General features: G+C 46.6%; 1 protein-coding gene across 1 annotated transcript in view; it reads right to left on the minus strand.

The window, feature by feature from the left end:
- Nucleotides 1-27,902, minus strand: part of LOC144493938 (protein cornichon homolog 3-like) — a 123,727-nt gene that overhangs the window by 68,393 nt on the left and 27,432 nt on the right. The window contains exons 4-6 of the mRNA XM_078213514.1: nucleotides 19,062-19,174; nucleotides 8,062-8,205; nucleotides 5,729-5,744 (exon numbers count right to left, since the gene is read on the minus strand). Of these exons, the coding sequence (XP_078069640.1) occupies nucleotides 5,729-5,744; nucleotides 8,062-8,205; nucleotides 19,062-19,174 (273 nt within the window). The remainder of the gene's footprint in view (nucleotides 1-5,728; nucleotides 5,745-8,061; nucleotides 8,206-19,061; nucleotides 19,175-27,902) is intronic.

The following is a 27,902-nucleotide window of genomic DNA, read 5'->3' on the forward strand; positions in this document are numbered from 1 at the left end:
GGTAAGTTGATGGAGAGGATCCTGAGAGACAGGATTTATGATCATCTAGAGAAGTTTAGTATGATCAAAAGTAGTCAGCACGGCTTTGTCAGGGGCAGGTCGTGCCTTACGAGCCTGGTTGAGTTCTTTGAAAATGTGACCAAGCACATTGACGAAGGAAGAGCGGTGGATGTGGTCTATATGGACTTCAGCAAAGCGTTCGATAAGGTCCCCCATGCAAGACTTCTTGAGAAAGTGAGAGGGCATGGGATCCAAGGGGCTGTTGCCTTGTGGATCCAGAACTGGCTTGCCTGCAGAAGGCAGAGAGTGGCTGTGGAGGGGTCTTTCTCTGCATGGAGGTCAGTGACCAGTGGAGTGCCCCAGGGATCTGTTCTGGGACCCTTGCTGTTTGTCATTTTCATAAATGACCTGGATGAGGAAGTGGAGGGATGGGTTGGTAAGTTTGCTGACGACACCAAGGTAGGTGGTGTTGTGGATAGTTTGGAGGGATGTCAGAAGTTGCAGCGAGACATAGATAGAATGCAAGACTGGGCGGAGAAGTGGCAGATGGACTTCAACCCGGATAAGTGTGTAGTGATCCATTTTGGCAGATCCAATGGGATGGAGCAGCAGTATAAAATGAAGGGTACCATTCTTAGCAGTGTAGAGGATCAGAAGGACCTTGGGGTCCGGGTCCATAGGACTCTTAAATCGGCCTCGCAGGTGGAGGATGCGGTCAAGAAGGCGTATGGCGTACTAGCCTTCATTAATCGAGGGATTGAGTTTAGGAGTCGGGAGATAATGCTGCAGCTTTATAGGACCCTGGTTAGACCCCACTTGGAGTACTGCGCGCAGTTCTGGTCACCTCATTACAGGAAAGATGTTGAAGCCATTGAAAGGGTGCAGAGGAGATTTACAAGGATGTTGCCTGGATTGGGGGGCATGCCTTATGAGGATAGGTTGAGGGAGCTTGGTCTCTTCTCCCTGGAGAGACGAAGGATGAGAGGTGACCTGATAGAGGTTTACAAGATGTTGAGGGGTCTGGATAGGGTGGACTCTCAGAGGCTATTTCCAAGGGCTGAAATGGTTGCTACGAGAGGACACAGGTTTAAGGTGCTGGGGGGTAGGTACAGGGGGGATGTCAGGGGTAAGTTTTTCACTCAGAGGGTGGTGGGTGAGTGGAATCGGCTGACGTCGGTGGTGGTGGAGGCAAACTCGTTGGGGTCTTTTAAGAGACTTCTGGATGAGTACATGGGATTTAATGGGATTGAGGGCTATAGATAGGCCTAGAGGTGGGGATGTGATCGGCGCAACTTGTGGGCCGAAGGGCCTGTTTGTGCTGTGGCTTTCTATGTTCTATGTTCTATGTTCTATGTCACATGAGCAGCCTGGGAATGGAGGGATACAAACGATTGGTCTAGTTGGACCAAGGAGCGGCACAGGCTTGGAGGACCGAAGGGCCTGTTTCCTGTGCTGTACTGTTCTTTGTTCTTTGTGACCATACTGAAATTACCATACTGAGGTGGCCACACCGAGGTGACCATACTGAAATTTACATACTGAGGTGGCCACACTGAGGTGGCCACACTGAAATTACCATACTGAGGTGGCCATACTGAGGTGGCCATACTGAAATTACCATACTGAGGTGACCATACTGAGGTGGCCATACTGAGGTGGCCACACTGAGGTGGCCATACTGAAATTACCATACTGAGGTGACCATACTGAAATTACCATACTGAGGTGGCCACACTGAGGTGGCCATACTGAAATTACCATACTGAGGTGACCATACTGAGGTGGCCATACTGAGGTGGCCACACTGAGGTGGCCACACTGAGGTAGCCACACTGAGGTGGCCACACCGAGGTGACCATACTGAAATTACCATACTGAGGTGGCCATACTGAGGTGGCCATACTGAGGTGGCCACACTGAGGTGGCCACACCGAGGTGGCCATACTGAAACTACCATACTGAGGTGCCCATACTGAGGTGGCCATACTGAGGTGGCCATACTGAGGTGGCCATTATGAGATGACCATGCTGAAGTGCCCATACTGAGATGGCCATACTGAGATTACCATACTGAGATTACCATATTGAGGTGCCATTACTGAGGTGACCATACTGAGGTGACCATACTGAGGTGGCCATACTGAGGTGACCAAACTGAGGTGACCATACTGAAATTACCATACTGAGGTGACCATACTGAGGTGACCATACTACGCTAACCATACTGAGGTGACCATACTGAGGTGAACATACTGAGATTTACCATACTGACGTGACCTTACTGAGATAACCATACTGAGGTGACCATACTGAGATTTACCATACTGAGATTTACCATACTGAGATTTACCATACTGAGATTTACCATACTGAGGTGACCATACTGAGGTGACCATACTGAGATTGCCATACTGAGATTGCCATACTGAGATAACCATACTGAGATTTACCATACTGACGTGACCATACTGAGATAACCATACTGAGATTTACCATACTGAGGTGACCATACTGAGATAACCATACTGAGATGAACATACTGAGATTTACCATACTGAGATTACCATACTGAGATTTACCATACTGAGATTTACCATACTGAGATTTACCATACTGAGGTGACCATACTGAGATTGCCATACTGAGATTGCCATACTGAGATAACCATACTGAGATTTACCATACTGACGTGACCATACTGAGATTACCATACTGAGGTGACCATACTGAGGTGACCATACTGAGGTGCCCAAACTGAGGTGGCCATACTGAGGTGGCCATACTGAGGTGGCCATACTGAGGTGGCCATACTGAGATTACCATACTGAGATGACCATACTGAAATCACCATACTGAGGTGCCCATACTGAGGTGCCCATTCTGAGGTGCCCATTCTGAGGTGCCCATTCTGACGTGGCCCATACTGAGGTGCCCATACTACGATGACCATACTGAGGTGACCATACTGAGGTGACCATACTCAGATAACCATACTCAGATAACCATACTGAGGTGGCCATACTGAGGTGGCTATACTGAGATAACCATCCTGAGATGACCATACTGAGGTGACCATACTGAGGTGACCATACTCAGATAACCATACTGAGATGACCATACTGAGGTACCCATACTCAGATAACCACGCTGAGGTGACCACGCTGAGGTGACCATACTGAGGTACCCATACTCAGATAACCATGCTGAGGTGACCACGCTGAGGTGACCACGCTGAGGTGACCACGCTGAGGTGACCACGCTGAGGTGGCCACGCTGAGGTGGCCACGCTGAGGTGGCCACGCTGAGGTGGCCACGCTGAGGTGGCCACGCTGAGGTGGCCACGCTGAGGTGGCCACGCTGAGGTGGCCACACTGAGGTGCCCATACTGAGATGACCATACTGAGGTGCCCATACTGAGGTGGCCACGCTGAGGTGACCACGCTGAGGTGACCACGCTGAGGTGACCACGCTGAGGTGACCACGCTGAGGTGACCATGCTGAGGTGACCACGCTGAGGTGACCACGCTGAGGTGACCACGCTGAGGTGACCACGCTGAGGTGACCACGCTGAGGTGACCACGCTGAGGTGACCTTGCTGAGGTGACCATGCTGAGGTGACCACGCTGTGGTGGCCACGCTGTGGTGGCCACACTGAGGTGACCATACTGAGGTGACCTTGCTGAGGTGACCATGCTGAGGTGACCACGCTGAGGTGGCCACGCTGTGGTGGCCACGCTGTGGTGGCCACACTGAGGTGACCATACTGAGGTGACCATACTGAGGTGACCATACTGAGATTAGCTTTTAATTTCAGAATTTTTTAAATGAATTTAGATTCCACTATTGAATCCATGACCCCCAAATATTAGCTTAAGCCTCTGGATTACTTGTTTAGTGACAGAGCCACTATGCCATCATCTCCTGCTAAACCCATGCTGCAGTAACCAAACATTTAAAATTCTGGCAAGAGGTCCCATTCAGTCACATACAGATCCACCTGCATGTAAAATTTATTTGTCACTCAGCTGTGTAAGCTCTTTAAGATAAATCATCACCAGAACCTTGCTCTTAAAGGTTGATATACGCCTCTTGTGCACTCCCAAACGGCATCACAATGCTATCAAGACTATCTCAATGATTCTTACTGGCATGATCCTGAATTAATCACTAATATCGAAAGCTGTATAAAAAAAAGGGCTGATCTTCAGCAGGTTCTAAAATGTATTGAATATAAATTGCATTGTTCCTTCAACTTCAGAATGGAGCCATTAGAAGCCTTCTTTTGCATTAATTTGGCAGATGTGTGTAGTTCAAAACAGCACAGGCCCAGAAAACCCTGTTAACCCCATTTCCACTGTGACTGTTCTCAGCTTGGAACTAACATAGCTGGAGTCATGTAGTGTGGGCTGGTGGGAGAGGCAGCCCACAAGCTTTGAACCCCCAACTTCCCACACTCTCTATTCCCCCACCATGACTGATGGATCACTATTAGCCTAACCTGGGCTTGCTCAATACTATTATTATTGTCCTATACTATATAGTATTGTGGGGAGGGAAACATTTCCCATTTGAACCCAGTGAAGATGAGCCCTCAGCCTCCTTTTCCTTTCAGTATGAGGTTCCACCAATGGACACCTTCATATTTCAGTCTGGTTGAATGTTTTCCTGTGATGGAATGCACTCAAGTCTATGAGTAATATTTGGTTTTCAATTAGTAACTTCTCGAGTTAATCCCATACGTCGCTCCCTTCTCAGTAACCCTACAAATCTCTCCCTTTGGAGTATTTTGACAATTCTCTTTTGAAGGTTGCTTCTAATTCACTTTCACCCAGTGCATCTCAGATCACAACAACTCGCTGAGTAAAAGTGTTTCTCCACTGTCCATTTGATCTTTCTGCCATTGATTTGAAATCTGCTGGTTACTAACCTTCAACCACCAGAACTGTTTTCTTATTTACACTTTCTAAGCCTGCCATGATCTTAAGCATACCAATTAAACCTCCTCCTCACCAATTTCTCCATGTATCTGAAGTCCCACATTTACAGGATCATTTTAGTTTGATTCACCAGCTCACTATCAGGAGTCTCACTATCAGGACACCCTTTGAAGGGAGGTCTTTTGTTAGTTAGAAACACTAATTTTCACCACTTTGTCCTTGCAACAACCTTAATCTGTTCAGAATACAAAGATGTCATCAAATTTGCCTGTTTGAACAGAAACTGTACATCCAATTGCTTGAGGGGAGGGACCCTGAATCTGAGAGGCCCTCACTGTAATGGGGTCCCAATGGAAAGATTCTCACTGTAAGGCACCCTAATGGTTAAATTCCCCTCACTGTAAGAGGTCCTAATGGAGAGATTCCCCTCACTGTAAGGAGTCCTGATGGAGAGACACCTCTGCACATAATTAGATAAATAAAGCAATCAGACAGACATCACAGCTGATTAAAGAAATGTAAACTTTAAGACTGTACATCCGTTATTGAGGCAGAAGGGTTTAATGCAGGAATCTGTTGCCATTCAATCCTTTATCTTCACCTTTCCACTGCTGGCTGTTGAGGTAATGAGGGATCCTTGGTCTCCTGCTGCTCCTTCATGTGGTGGGGATGTAGTAAGGGATGGGGGCGAAGTTGAATTCAGTATCTCCAATGTGACAGTCTCTGCGTCTCTGTTTTTTGCTGAATTTGGTTTGCATTCTGCCCCTGAGCCCCCCTGGTTAAATACTGACCAATGTGTCAATCATACTGTGGGAGGAAACAGAATATCCACAGGGTGAACTTTAATATAATGGTCAGGTTCACAAAGAACAACTTAACAGCACAGAAAAATGTATATGCCTCACTGGTCAATGCTGGGGTATATGGTCCAGGAGCCTCCTCTCAATCCTCTTCATCCAATCTGAACAGAGACATAGATAGGATGCAAAGCTGGGCTGAAAAATGGCAAATGGAGTTTAACCCTGATAAATGTGAGGTGATTCATTTTGGTAGGACAAATTTAAATGTGGATTACAGGGTCAAAGGTAGGGTTCTGAAGACTGTGGAGGAACAGAGAGATCTTGGGGTCCATATCCACAGATCTCTAAAGGTTGCCACTCAAGTGGATAGAGCTGTGAAGAAGGCCTGTAGTGTGTTAGCTTTTATTAACAGGGGGTTGGAGTTTAAGAGCCGTGGGGTTATGCTGCAACTGTACAGGACCTTGGTGAGACCACATTTGGAATATTGTGTGCAGTTCTGGTCACCTCACTATAGGAAGGATGTGGAAGCGCTGGAAGGAGTGCAGAGGAGATTTACCAGGATGCTGCCTGGTTTGGAGGGTAGGTCATATGAGGAAAGGTTGAGGGAGCTAGGGCTATTCTCTCTGGAGCGGAGGAGGCTGAGGGGAGACTTAATAGAGGTGTATAAAATGATGAAGGGGATAGATAGAGTGAACGTTCAAAGACTATTTCCTCGGGTGGATGGAGCTATTACAAGGGGGCATAACTATAGGGTTCGTGGTGGGAGATACAGGACGGATATCAGAGGTAGGTTCTTTACGCAGAGAGTGGTTGGGGTGTGGAATGGACTGCCTGCAGTGATAGTGGAGTCAGACACTTTAGAAACATTTAAGCGGTTATTGGATAGGCACATGGAGCACACCAGGATGATAGGGAGTGGGATAGCTTGATCTTGGTTTCAGATAAAGCTCGGCACAACATCGTGGGCCGAAGGGCCTGTTCTGTGCTGTACTGTTCTATGTTCTATGTTGAACAGGATAACATTCTACTCGTTTCACCATTATCCAGTACACAGCTTCTCATTAAGTGTCATTCCCCATTCACAAGAGTTCACAAGATGTGTTTGCTGTAGTTTGACTGTGAGTTCACAGACTGTGTTTGCTGTAGTTTGACTGTGAGTTCACAGACTGTGTTTGCTGTAGTTTGACTGTGAGTTCACAGACTGTGTTTGCTGTAGTTTGACTGTGAGTTCACAGACTGTGTTGGCTGTAGGTTGACTGTGAGTTCACAGACTGTGTTTGCTGTAGTTTGACTGTGAGTTCACAAGATGTGTTTGCTGTAGTTTGACTGTGAGTTCACAGACTGTGTTTGCTGTAGTTTGACTGTGAGTTCACAGACTGTGTTTGCTGTAGTTTGACTGTGAGTTCACAGACTGTGTTTGCTGTAGTTTGACTGTGAGTTCACAGACTGTGTTTGCTGTAGTTTGACTGTGAGTTCACAGACTGTGTTTGCTGTAGTTTGACTGTGAGTTCACAGACTGTGTTTGCTGTAGTTTGACTGTGAGTTCACAGACTGTGTTTGCTGTAGTTTGACTGTGAGTTCACAGACTGTGTTTGCTGTAGTTTGACTGTGAGTTCACAGACTGTGTTTGCTGCAGTTTGACTGTGAGTTCACAGACTGTGTTGGCTGTAGTTTGACTGTGAGTTCACAGACTGTGTTGGCTGTAGTTTGACTGTGAGTTCACAGACTGTGTTGCCTGTAGTTTGACTGTGAGTTCACAGACTGTGTTGGCTGTAGTTTGACTGTGAGTTCACAGACTGTGTTGGCTGTAGTTTGACTGTGAGTTCACAGACTGTGTTTGCTGTAGTTTGACTGTGAGTTCACAGACTGTGTTTGCTGTAGTTTGACTGTGAGTTCACAGACTGTGTTGGCTGTAGTTTGACTGTGAGTTCACAGACTGTGTTGGCTGTAGTTTGACTGTGAGTTCACAGACTGTGTTTGCTGTAGTTTGACTGTGAGTTCACAGACTGTGTTGGCTGTAGTTTGTGAGTTCACAGACTGTGTTGGCTGTAGGTTGGATAAGGATTCAGATCCCTGTTTACAGGAAATCGCAAATCCTGCCTGCACATCCAATTGCATTGTTGTCACAGTGATGCCCACATTCATTCTGGGAATCTAAACTCTCTGTGCCTTTAACTCTTTTCTCTGTACTTTCCCCACTTTACCCCCAGTTTGTGTCATGCTCGCTGTCTCCAGCTATCAGTATCTGTCAAGCCCATCTGCTCACAAACCCCAGAGTGACACTATTTCCAATCACTATAAACCTCAGTGTGATGTCTCCTTACCAATACAGATAGTAGAAAAATGACATCAGGTAGAAGGACATCTTGCACCAAGCTTCCTTCTGGCAGTAGTTGAGTGTCTCATCATTCATCACTGTCACTGGATCATACATTAACTCATTACTGTCCGTGGGGCTGTGAAAATATCTGCAACACACAAAGGACACAACCACCTGCTGGGATTTACCTCTTTGCAATTCCCTCTGCAGAGCCCTGCCATAGCCACACCCCTCTCCTCCTCAATGCTCAACTCTCCAACTAATCTTGTGGTCATCTCCTTCTTCTTTATCTCAGCTTTCATTTAAAATGAGTCCAGAGGCTGCAAAATGGTAGATGAGAGATGATTAAATAAACAGAAAGATATTCATGAATTAGGAATGTGGAAAGTCAGAATTCGTCTTCACAAATCTTCACAAATCTCTTCTCCACAATTGTTCCAAGGTCTTCAATTATCTTCACACACTCATTCTCCCTGTGATCTCCCCTCAGGATCTCTCCCTGTGATCTCCCCTCAGGATCTCTCCCTGTGATCTCCCCTCAGGATCTCTCCCTGTGATCACCCCTCAGGATCTCTTCCTGTGATCTCCCCTCAGGATCACTCTCTGTGACTTCCCCTGAGGATCTCTCCCTGTGATCTCACCTCAGGATCTCTCCCTGTGATCTCCCCTCAGGATCTCTCCCTGTGATCTCACCTCAGGATCTCTCCCTGTGATCTCACCTCAGGATCTCGCTCTGTGATCTCCCCTCAGGATCTCTCTCTGTGATCTCCCCTCAGGATCTCTCTCTGATCTCCCCTCAGGATCTCTCTCTGATCTCCCCTCAGGATCTCTCTCTGATCTCCCCTCAGGATCTCTCTCTGATCTCCCCTCAGGATCTCTCTCTGATCTCCCCTCAGGATCTCTCTCTGATCTCCCCTCAGGATCTCTCTCTGATCTCCCCTCAGGATCTCTCTCTGATCTCCCCTCAGGATCTCTCTCTGATCTCCCCTCAGGATCTCTCTCTGATCTCCCCTCAGGATCTCTCTCTGATCTCCCCTCAGGATCTCTCTCTGATCTCCCCTCAGGATCTCTCTCTGATCTCCCCTCAGGATCTCTCTCTGATCTCCCCTCAGGATCTCTCTCTGATCTCCCCTCAGGATCTCTCTCTGATCTCCCCTCAGGATCTCTCTCTGATCTCCCCTCAGGATCTCTCTCTGATCTCCCCTCAGGATCTCTCTCTGATCTCCCCTCAGGATCTCTCTCTGATCTCCCCTCAGGATCTCTCTCTGATCTCCCCTCAGGATCTCTCTCTGATCTCCCCTCAGGATCTCTCCCTGATCTCCCCTCAGGATCTCTCCCTGATCTCCCCTCAGGATCTCTCTCTGATCTCCCCTCAGGATCTCTCTCTGATCTCCCCTCAGGATCTCTCTCTGATCTCCCCTCAGGATCTCTCTCTGATCTCCCCTCAGGATCTCTCTCTGATCTCCCCTCAGGATCTCTCTCTGATCTCCCCTCAGGATCTCTCTCTGATCTCCCCTCAGAATCTCTCCCTGTGATCTCCCAAAAGAACAAAGAACAGTACAGCACAGGAAACAGGCCCTTTGGCCCTCCAAGCCTGTGCCGCTCCTTGGTCCAACTCGACCATTCATTTGTATCCCTCCATTCCCAGACTGCTCATGTGACTATCCAGGTAAGTCTTAAACGATGCCAGCGTGTCTGCCTCCACCACCCTACTTGGCAGCGCATTCCAGGCCCCCACCACCCTCTGTGTAAAAAACATCCCTCTGATATCTGAGTTATACTTCGCCCCTCTCACCTCGAGCCCGTGACCCCGCGTGAACGTCACCTCCGACTTGGGAAAAAGCTTCCCACTGTTCACCCTATCTAGACCCTTCATAATTTTGTACACCTCTATTAGGTCTCCCCTCATTCTCCGTCTTTCCAGGGAGAACAAGCCCAGTTTACCCAATTTCTCCTCATAGCTAAGACCCTCCATACTCAGAAACAGGAAGGGCGCAGTCACTATGTTGGGGGTATACTACAGGCCCCCAACAGCCCAAGGGAAGTGGAAGAACGGACATGTCAGGAGATACTGGATAGGTGCAGGAAAAATAGGGTTGTTGTAGTGGGAGACTTCAATTTCCCTGGTGTAGACTGGAAATCGCGTAGAGCTGGGAGTCTGAATGGGGAGGACTTTGTAAAATGCGTACAGGAAGGTTCTTTGGAATAATATGTAGATAGCCGACTAGAGAGGGGGCTATACTGGACCTAGTACTGGGGAATGAGCCCAGTCAGGTCTTCAAAGTTTCGGTAGGGGAACAGGTGGCAAATAGTGACCACAATTCTGTTAGCTTTAGGATAGCGATGGAAAAGGATGAGTGGTGTCCCAAGGGTATGGTGTTGGATTGGGGGAAGGCTAACTTTAGTAGGATTAGGCAGAAATTGGCAGCTCTTGATTGGGAGAGGCTGTTTGAGGGTAAATCCACATCTGGCATGTGGGAGTCTTTTAAGGAACAGTTGTTAGGGCTGCAAGACAGGCATGTGCCTGTAAAAAAGAAGGATAGGAAGGGTAGGATTCGAGAACCGTGGATAACCAGGGAAATTGAGGGACTGGTCAAAAAGAAAAGAGAGGCGTATGTTAGGTCCAGGCAGCTAAAAACGGAGGGAGTTCTGGAGGAACACAAAGAAAGTAGGAAAGAACTCAAACGAGGAATTAGAAGGGCAAAAAGGGGTCATGAAATGTCCTTGGCAGACAGGATTAAGGAGAATCCCAAGGCATTTTATTCATACGTTAGGAACAAAAGGATTGTCAGGGAAAAAAATCGGACCTCTCAGGGACAAAAGTGGGGAATTATTCTTAGAGCCCAAAGAAGTAGGGGAGATCCTAAATGAATACTTTGCGTCAGTATTCACAAAGGAGAGGGATGTGTTGACTGGGAGTGTCTCGGAGGGGAGTGTTGAACCGTTAGAGAAAATCTCCATTACAAGGGGGGAAGTGTTAGGTTTTAGAGAATATAAAGTCTTGGTTTCAGATAAAGCTCGGCACAACATCGTGGGCCGAAGGGCCTGTTCTGTGCTGTACTGTTCTATGTTCTATGACAAATCCCCAGGGCCTGATGGAATCTATCCAAGGCTGCTCAGAGAGACGAGAGATGAAATCGCTGGGCCTCTGACACAAATCTTTGTCTCGTCATTGGGATACAGGTGAGGTCCCAGAGTATTGGAGGATAGCTAATGTGGTCCCGTTATTTAAGAAGGGCAGAAAGGATAACCCGGGTAATTATAGGCCGGTGAGCTTGACGTCCGTGGTCGGGAGGTTGTTGGAGAGGATTCTTAGAGATGGGATGTATGCGCATTTAGAAAGGAATAAACTCATTAACGATAGTCAGCATGGTTTTGTGAGAGGGAGGTCATGCCTCACTAACCTGGTGGAGTTTTTTGAAGAAGTGACCAAAATGGTTGACGAGGGAAGGGCCGTGGATGTCGTCTATATGGACTTTAGTAAAGCGTTTGACAAAGTCCCTCATGGTAGGTTGGATTTCATGGGATAAAGGGGAAAGTGGCTAGATGGGTGGAGAACTGGCTTGGTCACAGAAGACAGAGGGTGGTAGTGGAAGGGTCTTTTTCCGGCTGGAGGCCTGTGACTAGTGGTGTTCCGCAGGGCTCTGTATTGGGACCTCTGCTGTTTGTGATTTATATAAACGATCTGGAAGAAGGTGTAACTGGGGTGATCAGTAAGTTTGCGGACGACACGAAAATGGCTGGACTTACAGATAGTGAGGAACATTGTCAGAGGCTACAGATGGATATAGATAGGCTGGAAATTTGGGCAAAGAAATGGCAGATGGAGTTCAATCCAGATAAATGCGAAGTGATGCATTTTGGTAGAGCTAATGTAGGGGGGAGCTACACGATAAATGGCAGAACCATAAAGGGTGTAGATACGCAGAGGGACCTGGGTGTGCAAGTCCACAGATCCTTAAAGGTGACGTCACAGGTGGAGAAGGTGGTGAAGAAGGCATATGGCATGCTTGCCTTTATAGGACGGGGCATAGAGTATAAGAGTTGGGGTCTGATGTTGCAGATGTATAGAACGTTGGTTTGGCCGCATTTGGAGTACTGCGTCCCGTTCTGGTCGCCACACTGTCAGAAGGACGTGGAGGCTTTAGAGAGAGTACAGAGGAGGTTTACCAGGATGTTGCCTGGTATGGAGGGGCCTAGTTATGAGGAGAGATTGGGTAAACTGGGGTTGTTCTCACTGGAAAGACGGAGGATGAGGGGAGACCTAATCGAGGTATATAAAATTATGAAAGGCATAGATAGGGTGAACGGTGGGAAGCTTTTTCCCAGGTCGGTGGTGACGTTCACAAGGGGTCATAGGTTCAAGGTGAGGGGGTGAGGTTTAACATGGATATCAGAAGGACATATTTTACACAAAGGGTGGTGGGGGCCTGGAATGCACTGCCAGGCAAGGTGGTGGAGGCGGACACACTGGGAACATTTAAGACTTATCTAGATAGCCACATGAACGGAGTGGGAATGGAGGGATACAAAAGAATGGTCTAGTTTGGACCAGGGAGCGGCGCGGGCTTGGAGGGCCGAAGGGCCTGTTCCTGTGCTGTATTGTTCTTTGTTCTTTCTTTGTTCAGGCAACATCCTGGTAAACCTTCTCTGCACTCTCTCTAAAGCCTCCACGTCCTTCTGATAGTGCAGCGACCAGAACTGGACGCAGTATTCCAAATGTGGCCTAACCAGCGTTCTATACAGCTGCAACATCAGACTCCAGCTTTTATATTAATGATTTGGATGAGAATATAGGAGGCATGGTTAGTAAGTTTGCAGATGATACCATAGCGGACAGTGAAGAAAGTTATCTCCGATTGCAACAGGATCTTGATCAATTGGGTCAGTGGGCTGACGAATTTGCAGATGGAGCTAATTTAGATAAATGCGAAGTGATGCATTTTGGTAGATTGAACCAGGACAGGACTTACTCAGTTAATGGTAGGGTGTTGGGGAGAGTTACAGAACAAAGAGATCTAGGGGCACATGTTCATAGCTCCTTGAAATTGGAGTCACAGGTGGACAGAGTGGTGAAGAAGGCATTCAGCATGCTTGGTTTCATCGGTCAGAACATTGAATACAGGAGTTGGGACATCTTGTTGAAGTTGTACAAGACATTGGTAAGGCCACACTTGGAATACTGTGTACAGTTCTGGTCACCCTATTATAGAAAGGATATTATTAAACTAGAAAGAGTGCAGAAAAGATTTACTAGGATGCTACCGGGACTTGATGGTTTAAGTTATAAGGAGAGGCTGGATAGACTGGGACTTTTTTCTCTGGAGCGTAGAAGGCTGAGGGGTGATCTTATAAAGGTCTATCTTTGCCACTTTGTATGTATTTTCTTTCAATTTGATACTCTCCACCTTCTTCCATCAAGAAAAGATACAAAAGTCTGAGGACACACACCAACCAACTCAAGAACAGCTTCTTCCCTCCTGCTGTCAAACTTGAATGGACTTACCTCGCACTAAGTTGATCTTTCTCTACACCCTAGCTATGACAGTAACACTACATTCTGCACTCTCTTGTTTCCTTCTCTATGAACAGTATGCTTTGTATAGCGCACAAGAAACAATACTTTTCACTGTATGTTAATACATGTGACAATAAATCAAATCAAAAGATCTCCAACAAGGGAGAATCTAACTATCGCCCCTTCACCTTCAATGGCATTATCATTGCTGAATCTCCCACTATCAACATCCTAGGGTTTACCACTGACCAGGAACGGAACTGAACTAACCATATAAATACTGAGGCTGCAAGAGCAGGTTGATGCTAGGAATCCTGCCTCAGGATTGTGTTGGAATACCCGCCACTTGCTCGGATGATTGCAGCTCTAGCAACATTCAAGGCAATCAAGTAGCATGACCCAATCCAGGTCAAAGCAGCCCGCTTGATTGGCACCCCATCCACCACTGACACAGAAACGCGCCGTGTGTACCTTCTACAAGATGCACTGCAGAAACTCACCAAGTATCCTTCAACAGCACCTTCCAAATCTGTGACATCTGCCACTTTGAAAGAGGTCAGCATTTGCATGGAAGCACCATCAAATTCCTCTCCAAACCATACACCATTCTGATTTGCATTGCTTCACTGCAGCTGTGTCAAAAGCCTGGAACTCCCTCGCTAACAGCACTGTGGGTGCAACTACTGGACAACAGCAGTTCAAGGATGCAGCTCACCACCAACTTCTCAAGGGAAATTCACATTCAGTGCTGGGCTGGCCTAGACAAAGACATCCACACCCTGTGAAAGAATTTGAAATCTTTCTCTCTCCACAGTCTCCACATAGGAGGCTGTTAAATGCCCATGGTGTTAAGGGTAAGATCCTGGCATGGATAGAGGATTGGCTGACTGGCAGAAGGCAGAGAGTGGGGACAAAGGGGTCTTTTTCAGGTTGGCAGCCGGTGACTAGTGGTGTACCTCAGGGGTCAGTGCTGGGACCACAACTTTTCACAATATATATTAACAATTTGGAGGAAGGAACTGAAGGCACTGTTGCTAAGTTTGCAGATGATACAAAGATATGTAGAGAGACAGGTAGTACTGAGGAAGCAGGGGGGCTGCAGAGGGACTTGGACAGGTTAGGAGAGTGGGCAAAGAAGTGGCAGATGGAATACAATGTGGAAAAGTGTGAGGTTATGCACTTTGGAAGGGGGAATAGAGGCATTGACTATTTTCTAAATGGGGAAATGCTTAGGAAATCAGAAGCACAAAGGACTTGGGAGTCATTGTTCAAGATTCTCTGAAGGTTAACGTGCAGGTTCAGTCGGCAGTTAGGAAGGCAAATGTAATGTTAGCATTCATGTCGAAAGGGCTAGAATACAAGAGCAGGGATGTACTTCTGAGGCTGTATAAGGCTCTGGTCAGACCCCATTTGAAGTATTGTGAGCAGTTTTGGGTCACATATCTAAGGAAGGATGTGCTGGGCCTTGGAAAGGGTCCAGAGGAGGTTCACAAGAATGAAGAGCTTGTCATATGAGGAACAGTTGAGGACTCTGGGTCTGTACTCGTTGGAGTTTAGAAGGATGAGGGGGGATCTTATTGAAACTTACAGGATACTGCGAGGCCTGGATAGAGTGGACGTGGAGAGGATGTTTCCACCAGTAGGAAAAACTAGAATCAGAGGCCACAACCTCAAGCTAAAGGGACGATCCTTTAAAACAGAGATGAGGAGGAATTTCTTCAGCCACAGAGTTGTGAATCTGTGGAATTCTTTGCCGCAGAAGGCTGTGGAGGCCAGGTTATTGAGTGTCTTTAAGACAGTGATAAATAGGTTCTTGATTAATAAGGGGATCAAGGATTATGGGGAAAAGGCAGGAGAATGGGGATGAGAAAAATATCAGCCATGATTGAATGGCGGAGCAAATTTGATGGGCCGAGTGGCCTAATTCTGCTCCTATGTCTTATGGTCTATGGTCTTATGGTAACCACTGTGCCACCATGCTGCCTCCCCAAGATTTGTCTCCACCACCCCCTCTCTCTCTCTCTCTCTCTTTTTCTCTGCCCGGGATCTCTCTCTCAGTAAGATATCTTTCTCTCTCTCTGTGATCTCTCCCTGGCAATTCCTTTCCCTTGCGATTCAATCTGTCTGGCTGCCAGACAGGAAAGGAGTCCTCCTGCTGGAGCCAAACAAAGAACAATACAGCACAGGAACAGCCCCTTCGGCCCTCCAAGCCTGCGCCGCTCATGTGCCCAACTAGACCATTCGTTTGTATCCCTCTATTCCCAGTCTGTTCATGTGGTTATCTAGATAAGTCTTAAAGGATCCCAGCGTGTCCACCTCAATCACCTTGCTTGGCAGTGCATTCCAGGCCCCCACCACCCTCTGTGTAAAATACGTCCCCCTGACATCTGTGTTGAACCTTGCCCCCCTCACCTTGAACCTGTGACCCCTTGTGTTCGTCACCTCCGACCTGGGAAAAAGCTTCCCACTGTTCACCAATCTATGCCCTACATAATTTTATACACCTCTATTAGGTCGCCCCTCATCCTCCGTCTTTCCAGGGAGAACATCCCCAGTTTACCCAATCTCTCCTCATAGCTAAGACCCTCCATACCAGGCAACATCCTGGTAAACCTTTTCTGTACTCTCTCCAAAGCCTCCACGTCCTTCTGGTAGTGTGGCGACCAGAACTGGATGCAGTATTCCAAATGTGGCCGAACCAACGTTCTATACAGCTGCAACATCATATGCCAACTTTTATATTCTATGCCCCGTCCAATAAAGGCAATCATGCCATATGCCTTCTTGACCACCCTCTCCATCTGTGCTGCCACCTTTAAGGATCTGTGGACTTGTACACCCAGGTCCCTCTGTGTCTATATACTCCTGATGGTTCTGCCATTTATTGTATAGCTCTCCCTTACATTAGATCTACCGAAATGCATCACTTCGCATTTATCTGGATTAAATTCCATCTGCCATTTCTCCACCCAATGTTCCAGCCTATCTATATCCTGCTGTATTCTCTGACAATGTTCCTCACTATCTGCAACTCCAGCAATCTTCGTGTCGTCCGCAAACTTACTGATCACACCAGCTACAACTTCCTCCAAATCATTTATATATATCACAAACAGCAGAGGTCCCAGTACAGAGCCCTGCGGAACTCCACTAGTCACAGACCTACAACCGGAAAAAGACCCCTCCATTGCTACCCTCTGTCTTCGATGGCTAAGCCAGTTCTCCACCCATCTAGCTAGCTCACCTTTTATCCCGTGAGATTTAACCTGCCATGAGGTCCCTGCCATGAGGGACCTTGTCAAACGCTTTACTAAAATCCATACAGACGACATCCACGGTCCTTCCCTCGTCAATCGTTTTTGTCACCTCCTCAAAAAACTCAACCAAATTTGTGAGGCATGACCTCCCTCGTACAAAACCATGCTGTCTATCGCTAATGAGATTATTCAGTTCTAAATGCGCATATATCCTATCTCTAAGAATCTTCTCCAACAATTTCCCGACCATGGACGTCAAGCTCACCGGCCTATAATTACCCGGGTTATCCTTGCTACCCTTCTTAAATAACGGGACCACATTTGCTATCCTCCAATCCTCTGGGACCTCACCTGTGTCCAGCGAAGAGACAAAGATTTCTGTTAGAGGCCCAGCAATTGCATCTCTTGTCTCCCTGAGGAGTCTAGGATAGATGCCATCCGGCCCTGGGGATTTATCTGTCTTAATGTTTCCTAAAAAACCTAATACTTCCTCCGTTGTAATTGAGATTTTTTCTAACGGGTCAACACATCTCTCTGAGACAATACCAGTCAACATGTCCCTCTCCTTTGTGAATACTGATGCAAAGTATTCGTTTAGGATCTCACCTACTTCCTTTGGTTCAAAGCATAATTCTCCTCCTTTGTCCCTGAGAGGTCCGATTTTTTCCCTAACAACCCTCTTGTTCCTAACGTATGTATAAAATGCCTTAGGATTCTCCTTAATCCTGTCTGCCAAGTTCATTTTGTGACCCCTTTTTGCCCTTCTAAGTCCCTGTTTGAGTTCTTTTCTACTTTCTCTGTATTCCTCCAGTGCTCCATCTGTTTTTAGCTGCCTGGACCTCATGTATGTCTCTTTTTTCTTTTTGATTAGACCCACAATTTCACTGGTTATCCACGGCTCTTGAATCCTACCTTTCCTATCCTTCCTCTTTACAGGCACATGCCTGTCCTGCAGTCCTATCAACTGCTCCTTAAAAGACTCCCACATGCCAGATGTGGATTTACCCTCAAACAGCCTCTCCCAATCAACAGCCACCAAATCCTGCCTAATCCGGCTGTAGTTAGCCTTCCCCCAATTCAGCACCTTACCCATAGGACAACACTCATCTTTTTCCATTACTATCCTAAAGTTTACAGAATTGTGGTCACTATTTGCCACATGTTCCCACATTGAAACTTTGATGACCTGACCGGGCTCATTCCCCAGTACTAGGTCCAGTATAGCCCCCTCTCTAGTTGGACTGTCAACATATTGTTCCAAAGAACCTTCCTGTACGCATTTTATAAATTCTTCCCCGTCCAGGCCCCCAGCCCTAAGCGATTTCCAGTCTATGTGAGGGAAATTAAAATCTCCCACTACAGCAACCCTATTTTTTCTGCACCTGTCCAGAATCTCCTTACATATCCGTTCCTCAACTTCCCGTGGGCTGTTGGGAGGCCTGTAGTACACCCCCAGCATAGTGACTGCACCCTTCCTGTTTCTGAGCTCCACCCACAGTGACTCGTTACCTGACCCTTCCAATTTGTCCACCCTCTGTACCGCTGTAATATGCTCCCTAACCAGCATTGCTACTCCCCCACCTCTCCTCACCTCTCCTCTGTCTCGCCTAAAACACTTACACCCCGGAATATTCAGCTGCCAGTCCTGTCCTTCTTTTAACCAAGTCTCCGTCACTGCAACCACATCCAAGTTCCGCGCAAGCATTAAGGCTCTAAGCTCGTCTGTCTTGCCCGTGACGCTCCTTGCATTGAAGCAGATGCACTCCAGACCTCCAGGCCCACTGAGGTCATCCTCCCCCAGAATGCTCTTCCTCTTAGATAGCCTTGTCTTGGCCCCAACCTCGTCCCCAGCCTCTCTGCTTATTGACCTATTGTTCTGATCCCCACTCCCCTGCCACATTAGTTTAAACCCACCCGAACCGCACTAGCAAAACTCCCAGCTAGGATATTCATACCCCTCCAGTTTAGGTGTAACCCGTCCTTCTTGTACAGGTGCCATCCTCTCTTGAAGACTTCCTAGTGAACCACGAATTTGAAACCCTCCCTCCTGCACCAGTCCTTTAGCCACCAGTTGATCTCTTTTTTAAATTCTTTCCAGGAGCGTCATTGTCCCTGACAAGGTCGACATTTGTTGCACATGTCAAATAGCTTGAGAAGTTGGTGAGCTGCCCACCTCCTCAATAACATTCCCTGCCATGTTGAATCAGAATCAAACATTATTCGACTCACCTCCAGAGGTTGTAAAAGAGCAGAGGGATATTGAGACCCAGGGTCAGCCATTCCTGTGCACATAGGAACATTATACAGAACAATCCGTGGATGGAATATTCCGGAAGCACCAGCTACATCAGGAAAGAAAAGGAGGGTTAACACAAGGACTTGACAAAAACAAAACTTCTCCCATTGGTTTTCCCAAAGGGCTGCCTCCATCCAGACCCAGAACTTTCACAAGGAAGGAATCCCCACTGTGCCAATGGAAAGGAAATCAATGGGTATGAGCGGGAATGTTACCACCGCTTACACCGGCAGGATTTTCCCATCCCGTTGCAGTGAACGGACATTTAGCTGGGCACCAAACTCTCCGACCTCAGTGCAGCTGGACCGTGGCGTGAACAGCCAGTAAGGTCACCTTCTCGACTTTCTAAAACTTTTACTGGAACAAACCAACTCAACATAATCAAACATTAGTTAACAAGTGAAGGATATTTTAAATTAAAAGGTAAATTCCACTTTAAATTGTTGATACAACAAAGATATGCCTCACATAGTTACAAGCGCTCACATTATTTCAAATACAATTGTGGCACCGCGTGTCCTTTCCCAGTCTTTCTAACCTGGCCTCCTGGGATCTTCCCACTCACTTTTACCGACAGCCATTTTCCATCCAAAGTCCCCAGGTACCATTAACCTTGACCAGGTGCATGTCTATGAACCCTTCCTCACTCGGATCATAACACTCCTGATGGCATAGCTTTCCAGAGTTCCTTTCATCAGACCAACCAACACAACTGGCTTATTGTCTGAACACCTGATACAAACATTTATCTCGCTCACACATTGCCTACTCCCAAACAGAAAACTAATGTATTCGTAGAGAGCCATGCTTGCTTCCCCTCACATAAATTCTGTGTTCTGAAACCAACTGTAATTCAGTCTCTAATTAGCTATCTATTTACCCTTTGTCTTTCAGCTTTCCTCCCCATCATGAGCATTTCACGGCACTGAGATGTGTAGGCCTAAGGCCTGCAGCCATTAGTTTTTCTAATTCAATACTCTACATTTTATTTCTGCTCTGCTTTGATGTTAAACCCATGGAAAATATATTAATGTCATTTTGTACTTGATTTGACTTGGTAGACCTTCATCTTAACCCACCCTGTGCTTTGATTAAATTAAAGTCAATCGTGTCAGTAGCAACCTGCTTCTCCAAACATTGATTTGCAGCGAATGTGTAATGCAGTTGATGTTTAGATTTTCTGCTCCTGATTTTAGGAGGCAGGAACAGCAGTCGGGGTGGAGAATCGTGCTGGAGTTCCAAAACCGATGCCCCGTGAGGCTGTGTTCTCAATGCCTTACACACTTGTGACTGTGTGGCCAAATTCCACTTTCACGTTTGCTGATGACACCACCGCAGTGGGTCAGATCTCAAACAATGATGAGACAGAGTATGAGATAGAGAATCTGGTAAACTGATGTGACAACAATAATCTCTTCCTCAATGTCAACAAAACGAAGGAGGTTGTCATCGATTTCAGGAAGCGTAAAGGAGAACATGCCCCTGTCTACATCAACGGGAATAAAGTGGAAATGATTGAGAGCTTCAAATCTCCACGTGTTCAGATCACCAACAGCCTGTCCTGTTCCCTCCACGCTGACGCTATAGTTAAGAAAGCCCACCAAGCCTCTACTTCCTCAGGAGGCTAAGGAAATTCAGCATGTCCACGACGACTCTCACCAATTTTTACAGATGCACCATAGAAACATCCTGCTCCAACCAAGACCGCAAGAAACTACAAAGGGTTGTGAACGAAGTCCAGTCCATCATGCAAACCAGCCTCCCATCCATTGACTTTATCTACACTTCATAGAATCATAGAATCCCTACAGTGCAGAAGGAGGCCATTCGGCCCATCGAGTCTGCACCGACCACAATCCCACCCAGGCCCTACCCCCACATATTTACCCGCTAATCCCTCTAACCTACGCATCTCAGGACTCTAAGGGGCAATTTTTAACCTGGCCAATCAACCTAACCCGCACATCTTTGGACTGTGAGAGGAAACCGGAGCACCCGGAGGAAACCCACGCAGACACGAGGAGAATGTGCAAACTCCACACAGACAGTGACCCGAGCCGGGAATCGAACCCGGGACCCTGGAGCTGTGAAGCAGCAGTGCTAACCACTGTGCTACCGTGCCGCCCCGCTTCCCGCTGCCTTGGAAAAGCAGCCAGCATAATTAAGGACCCTACACACCTCAGCCATACTCTCTTCCACCTTCTTCCATCAGAGGAAAGATACAAAAGTCTGAGGTCACATGCCAACTGACTCAAGAACAGCTTCTTCCCTGCTGCCATCAAACTTTTGAATGGACCTACCTCGCATTAAGTTGATCTTTCTCTACACCCTAACTATGACTGTAACACTATATTCTGCACTCTCTCCTTTCCTTCTCTATGAATGGTATGCCTTATCTGTACAACGCACAAGAAACAATACTTTTCACTGTATCCCAATACATGTGACAATAATAAATCAAATCAAAGTTCCTTTCGCTGTTGACTTCAGTTTGCTTTTGGTGATGAAACTTGGTGTTCAGATCCTTCCTGGATGCTTCTCCTCCACTAGGGGCAGTCTTGGACCATGGGTTCCCAAATATCTCTTACACTTTCTCCCTTTATTGCTTTCTTTCCTCCTTTCTCTATGTATGTGTCTCTCTCTCTCTATTACTTTCTTTCCACTTCTCTCCATCTCTCTCTCTTTCACTTTCTCTCTCTCTGCTGTCCAGTGGAGTGGGGTAAAAGCTCACTGCTAGTTGCCCTTGAACTGAGTGGCTTGCTCGGCCATTTCAGAGGGCAGTTGATTGTCAACCACATTGCTGTGACTCTGGAGTCACATGTAGGCCAGACTAGGTCAGGATTTCCTCCCCAAAAGAACATTAGTGAACCAGCTAGGTTTTTCTGACAATCGACAATGGGTTCATGGTCATCATTGGACTTTTAACTCCAGATATTTTTATTGAATTCAAATTCCACCATCTACCATGGCAGGATTCGAACCTTAGCTGAGTTTCTGGATTAATAGTCTAGCGATAATACCACTAGGCCATCACCTCCCCTCAAGTAATATCATTAAAACAGAATATATTTAATTTATTTCATTGTTTTCTGACAGGGAACTTGCTGTGTGAAAATTGGGTGCATCATTTCCTACATTACAACTGACTAAGTGCTTTGAGACATACTGAGATTAGAAAGCTGTTCGAAAGGCATCGTTCCTGCAAGGCTGTGTGTGCTGGAGCTGCAGTGGAGTTTTCACATCGAGAGGTGTTTATGGCTAAGAGGTGATCAGACAAAACAAGTAAATGGAATGAAGATACAGGTCAGGCAAGATCTCACTGACCAATGAGATAGGCTCAAAGTGTTGCTCCACACGGCACCCAGCATAGAACATAGAACATAGAACATAGAACATTACAGCGCAGAACAGGCCCTTCGGCCCACGATGTTGCACCGACCAGTTAAAAAAAAACTGTGACCCTCCAACCTAAACCAATTTCTTTTCGTCCATGAACCTATCTACGGATCTCTTAAACGCCCCCAAACTAGGCGCATTTACTACTGATGCTGGCAGGGCATTCCAATCCCTCACCACCCTCTGGGTAAAGAACCTACCCCTGACATCGGTTCTATAACTACCCCCCCTCAATTTAAAGCCATGCCCCCTCGTGCTGGATTTCTCCATCAGAGGAAAAAGGCTATCACTATCCACCCTATCTAAACCTCTAATCATCTTATATGTTTCAATAAGATCCCCTCTTAGCCGCCGCCTTTCCAGCGAAAACAAATTTGCAGGAGATTGAGGAATCAGACTCACCCCAGATCTCAATAAAAATACCCCGACACATCCTCACCACGATGGGGTCCATGTTTGGAAACACAGTCACAGTTTGATTGTGCAACTTTGATTGTACAACAGCCGGCAGGAGACAGGAGCAGCTGCGTAGTCAGATTCTGGAAAGGTTTGAAAAAAGCAGGGTAGTTGTGGTGACTGACTTTTAACTTTCTCCATATTGACTGGGACTCCCTTAGAGCCAGGGGCCCGGATAGAGAGCAATTTGTTAGATGTGTCCAGGGGGGCTTTTTGATACAGTATGTTGACAATCCAAGGGAGGGGGCCATACTAGACTTGGTATTGGGGAATGTGTCAGCCAGGGTATCAATGTTTCAGGGGGCAGAGTTTTGGGCTCAATGACCATAATTCCATAAGATGTCAGGGAGTCGTGGATAAGGACAAGAGTGGCCCTCGGGTCCAGGTGCTTAATTAGGCGAAGGCCAATTACATCCAAATTAGACAGGAACTGGGGAATGTGGACTGGGAGCGGCTATTTGAGCGTAAATCCACGTCTGGCATGTCGGAGACTTTTAAAAGCCAGTTGATCGAAGTGCAGGACAGGCATAGAACCATAGAACCATAGAAAATTACAGCTCAGAAACAGGCCTTTTGGCCCTTCTTGTCTGTGCCGAACCATTTTATGCCTAGTCCCACTGACCTGCACTTGGACCATATCCCTCCACACCCCTCTCATCCATGAACCCGTCCAAGTTTTTCTTAAATGTTAAAAGTGACCCCGCATTTACCACTTTATCCGGCAGCTCATTCCACACTCCCACCACTCTCTGCGTGAAGAAGCCCCCCCTAATATTCCCTTTAAACTTTTCTCCTTTCACCCTTAACCCATGCCCTCTGGTTTTTTTCTCCCCTAGCCTCAGCGGAAAAAGCCTGCTTGCATTCACTCTATCTATACCCATCAAAATCTTATACACCTCTATCAAATCTCCCCTCAATCTTCTACGCTCCAGGGAATAAAGTCCCAATCTATTCAATCTCTCTCTGTAACTCAGCTTCTCAAGTCCCGGCAACATCCTTGTGAACCTTCTCTGCACTCTTTCAATCTTATTTACATCCTTCCTGTAACTAGGTGACCAAAACTGTACACAATACTCCAAATTCGGCCTCACCAATGCCTTATATAACCTTACCATAACACTCCAACTTTTATACTCGATACTCCGATTTATAAAGGCCAATGTACCAAAGGCACTCTTTACGAACCTATCCACCTGTGATGTCACTTTTAGGGAATTCTGTACCTGTATTCCCAGATCCCTCTGTTCAACTGCACTCTTCAGAGTCCTACCATTTACCCTGTACGTTCTTCTTTGGTTTGTCCTTCCAAAGTGCAATATCTCACACTTGTCTGCGTTAAATTCCATTTGCCATTTTTCAGCCCATTTTTCTAGTTGGTCCAAATCCCTCTGCAAGCTTTCAAAACCTTCCTCACTGTCCACTACACCTCCAATCTTTGTATCATCAGCAAACTTGCTGATCCAATTTACCACATTATCATCCAGATCATTGATATAGATGACAAACAACAATGGACCCAACACCGATCCCTGCGGCACACCACTAGTCACAGGCCTCCACTCAGAGAAGCAATCCTCCACAACCACTCTCTGGCTTCTTCCATTGAGCCAGTGTCTTATCCAATTTACTACCTCCCCATGTATACCTAGCGACTGAACCTTCCTAACTAACCTCCCATGAGGGACCTTGTCAAAGGCCTTGCTGAAATCCAGGTAGACAACATCCACCGCCTTCCCTTCATCCACTTTCCTGGTAACCTCCTCGAAAAACTCTAATAGATTGGTCAAACATGACCTACCACGCACAAAGCCATGTTGACTCTCCCTAATAAGTCCCTGTCCATCCAAATATTTGTAGATCCTATACCTTATCACACCTTCCAATAACTTGCCCACCACCGACGTCAAACTTACTGGCCGATAATTTCCCGGATTTCTTTTGGAACCTTTTTTAAACAACGGAACAACATGAGCCACCCTCCAATCATCCGGCACCTCCCCCGTGAATACTGACATTTTAAATATGTCTGCCAGGGCCCCTGCAAGTTCAACACTAGCTTCCCTCAAGGTCCGTGGGAATACCCTGTCCGGTCCTGGGGATTTATCCACTCTGATTTGCCTCAAGACAGCGAGCACCTCCTCCCCTTTAATCTGTAAAGGTTCCATGGCCTCCCTACCAGTTTGCCCTATTTCCGTAGACTCCATGCCCGTTTCCTCAGTAAATACGGATGCAAAAAAACCATTTAGTGTCTCCCCCATCTCTTTTGGTTCCATACACAGTCTACCACTCTGGTCTTCAAGAGGACCAATTTTATCCCTCACTATCATTTTGCTCCTAACATACCTATAGAAGCTCTTTGGATTTTCCTTCACTCTGTCTGCCAAAGCAACCTCATGTCTTCTTTTAGCCCTCCTGATTTCCCTCTTAAGTAGCTTCTTGCACTTTTTATACTCCTCGAGCATCTGATCTGTTCCTTGCTGCCTGTACATTTCATACAACTCTCTCTTCCTCTTAATCAGTGTTACAATCTCCCTCGAGAACCAAGGTCCCTTATTCCGATTTACTTTGCCTTTAATCCTGACAGGAACATACAAACTCTGCACTCTCAAAATTTCTCCTTTGAAGGCCTCCCACTTTCCATTTACATCCTTATCAGAGAACAGCCTGTGCCAATCCACACTTCCCAGATCCCTTCTCATTTCATCAAATTTAGAACATAGAACATAGAACATAGAACATTACAGCGCAGAACAGGCCCTTCGGCCCACGATGTTGCACCGACCAGTTAAAAAAAAACTGTGACCCTCCAACCTAAACCAATTTCTTTTCGTCCATGAACCTATCTACGGATCTCTTAAACGCCCCCAAACTAGGCGCATTTACTACTGATGCTGGCAGGGCATTCCAATCCCTCACCACCCTCTGGGTAAAGAACCTACCCCTGACATCGGTTCTATAACTACCCCCCCTCAATTTAAAGCCATGCCCCCTCGTGCTGGATTTCTCCATCAGAGGAAAAAGGCTATCACTATCCACCCTATCTAAACCTCTAATCATCTTATATGTTTCAATAAGATCCCCTCTTAGCCGCCGCCTTTCCAGCGAAAACAATCCCAAATCCCTCAGCCTCTCCTCATAGGATCTCCCCTCCATACCAGGCAACATCCTGGTAAACCTCCTCTGCACCCTCTCCAAAGCCTCCACATCCTTCCTGTAATGTGGGGACCAGAACTGCACACAGTACTCCAAGTGCGGCCGCACCAGAGTTGTGTACAGTTGCAACATAACGCTACGACTCCTAAATTCAATCCCCCTACCAATAAACGCCAAGACACCATATGCCTTCTTAACAACCTTATTTACTTGATTCCCAACTTTCAGGGATCTATGCACACATATACCTAGATCCCTCTGCTCCTCCACACTATTCAAAGTCCTCCCGTTAGCCCTATACTCAACACATCTGTTATTCCTACCAAAGTGAATTACCTCACACTTCTCCGCATTAAACTCCATCCGCCACCTCTCGGCCCAACTTTGCAACCTGTCTAAGTCTTCCTGCAAACTACGACACCCTTCCTCACTGTCTACCACACCACCGACTTTGGTGTCATCAGCAAATTTGCTAATCCACCCAACTATACCCTCATCCAGATCATTAATAAATATTACAAACAGCAGTGGCCCCAAAACAGATCCCTGAGGTACACCACTTGTAACCGCACTCCATGATGAATATTTACTATCAACCACCACCCTCTGTTTCCTATCCGCTAGCCAATTCCTGATCCAATTTCCTAGATCACCCCCAATCCCATACATCTGCATTTTCTGCAGAAGCCTACCATGGTGAACCTTATCAAACGCCTTACTAAAATCCATATATACCACGTCCACTGCCCTGCCCCCATCCACCTCCTTGGTCACTTTCTCAAAAAACTCAATAAGGTTAGTAAGGCACGACCTACCTGCCACAAAACCATGCTGACTATCACCTATCAATTCATTACTCTCCAAATAACTATAAATCCTATCCCTTATAATTTTTTCCAACATCTTGCCGACAACAGAAGTGAGACTCACCGGTCTATAATTCCCGGGGAAGTCTCTGTTCCCCTTCTTAAACAATGGGACAACATTCGCTAACCTCCAATCTTCTGGTACTATACCAGAGGCCAACGACGACCTGAAGATCAGAGCCAGAGGCTCTGCAATCACTTCTCTTGCCTCCCAGAGAATCCTTGGATAAATCCCATCCGGACCAGGGGATTTATCTATTTTCAGACCCTCCAGAATATCCTGCACATCCTCCTTATCAACTGTAATTTGGCCTTTTTCCAGTTCAGAACTTCAACCCGAGGACCAGATCTATCCTTATCCACGATCAGGTTGAAACTAATGGCATTATGATCACTGGATCCAAAGTGTTCCCTCACACTCACATCCATCACCTGCCCTAACTCATTTCCCAATAGGAGATCCAATATTGCATCCTCTCTAGTTGGCACCTCTATATACTGATGTAGAAAATTCTCCTGAACACATTTTACAAACTCTACCCCATGTCCCTGCAAAAATAAAGGATAGAAATGGCAGGATTCGGGAACCATGGATGACAAGGGAAATTGTAAGCTTGGTCAAGAGGAAACTTCCAATAGGTCTAGGCATCTAAAAACTGACAAAGCCCTCGAGGAGTACAGTGAAAGTAGGAAGAAACTTAAACGTGGAATTAGGCGGACTAAAAGGGGCCATGTCTTTAGCAAACAGGGTCAAGGAGAATCCGAAGGTTTTTTGTGCATATATTAAGAGAAAGAGGGTAGCAAGGGAAAGAGTAGGCCCACTCAAGGACAATGGAGGGAAGTTATCCGTGGAACCACAGGAAGTGGGTGAAATCCTTAATGAGTACTTTATATCGGTATTCG

Source organism: Mustelus asterias, chromosome 5 (assembly GCF_964213995.1).
Source record: "Mustelus asterias chromosome 5, sMusAst1.hap1.1, whole genome shotgun sequence".
Lineage (NCBI taxonomy): Eukaryota > Metazoa > Chordata > Chondrichthyes > Carcharhiniformes > Triakidae > Mustelus > Mustelus asterias.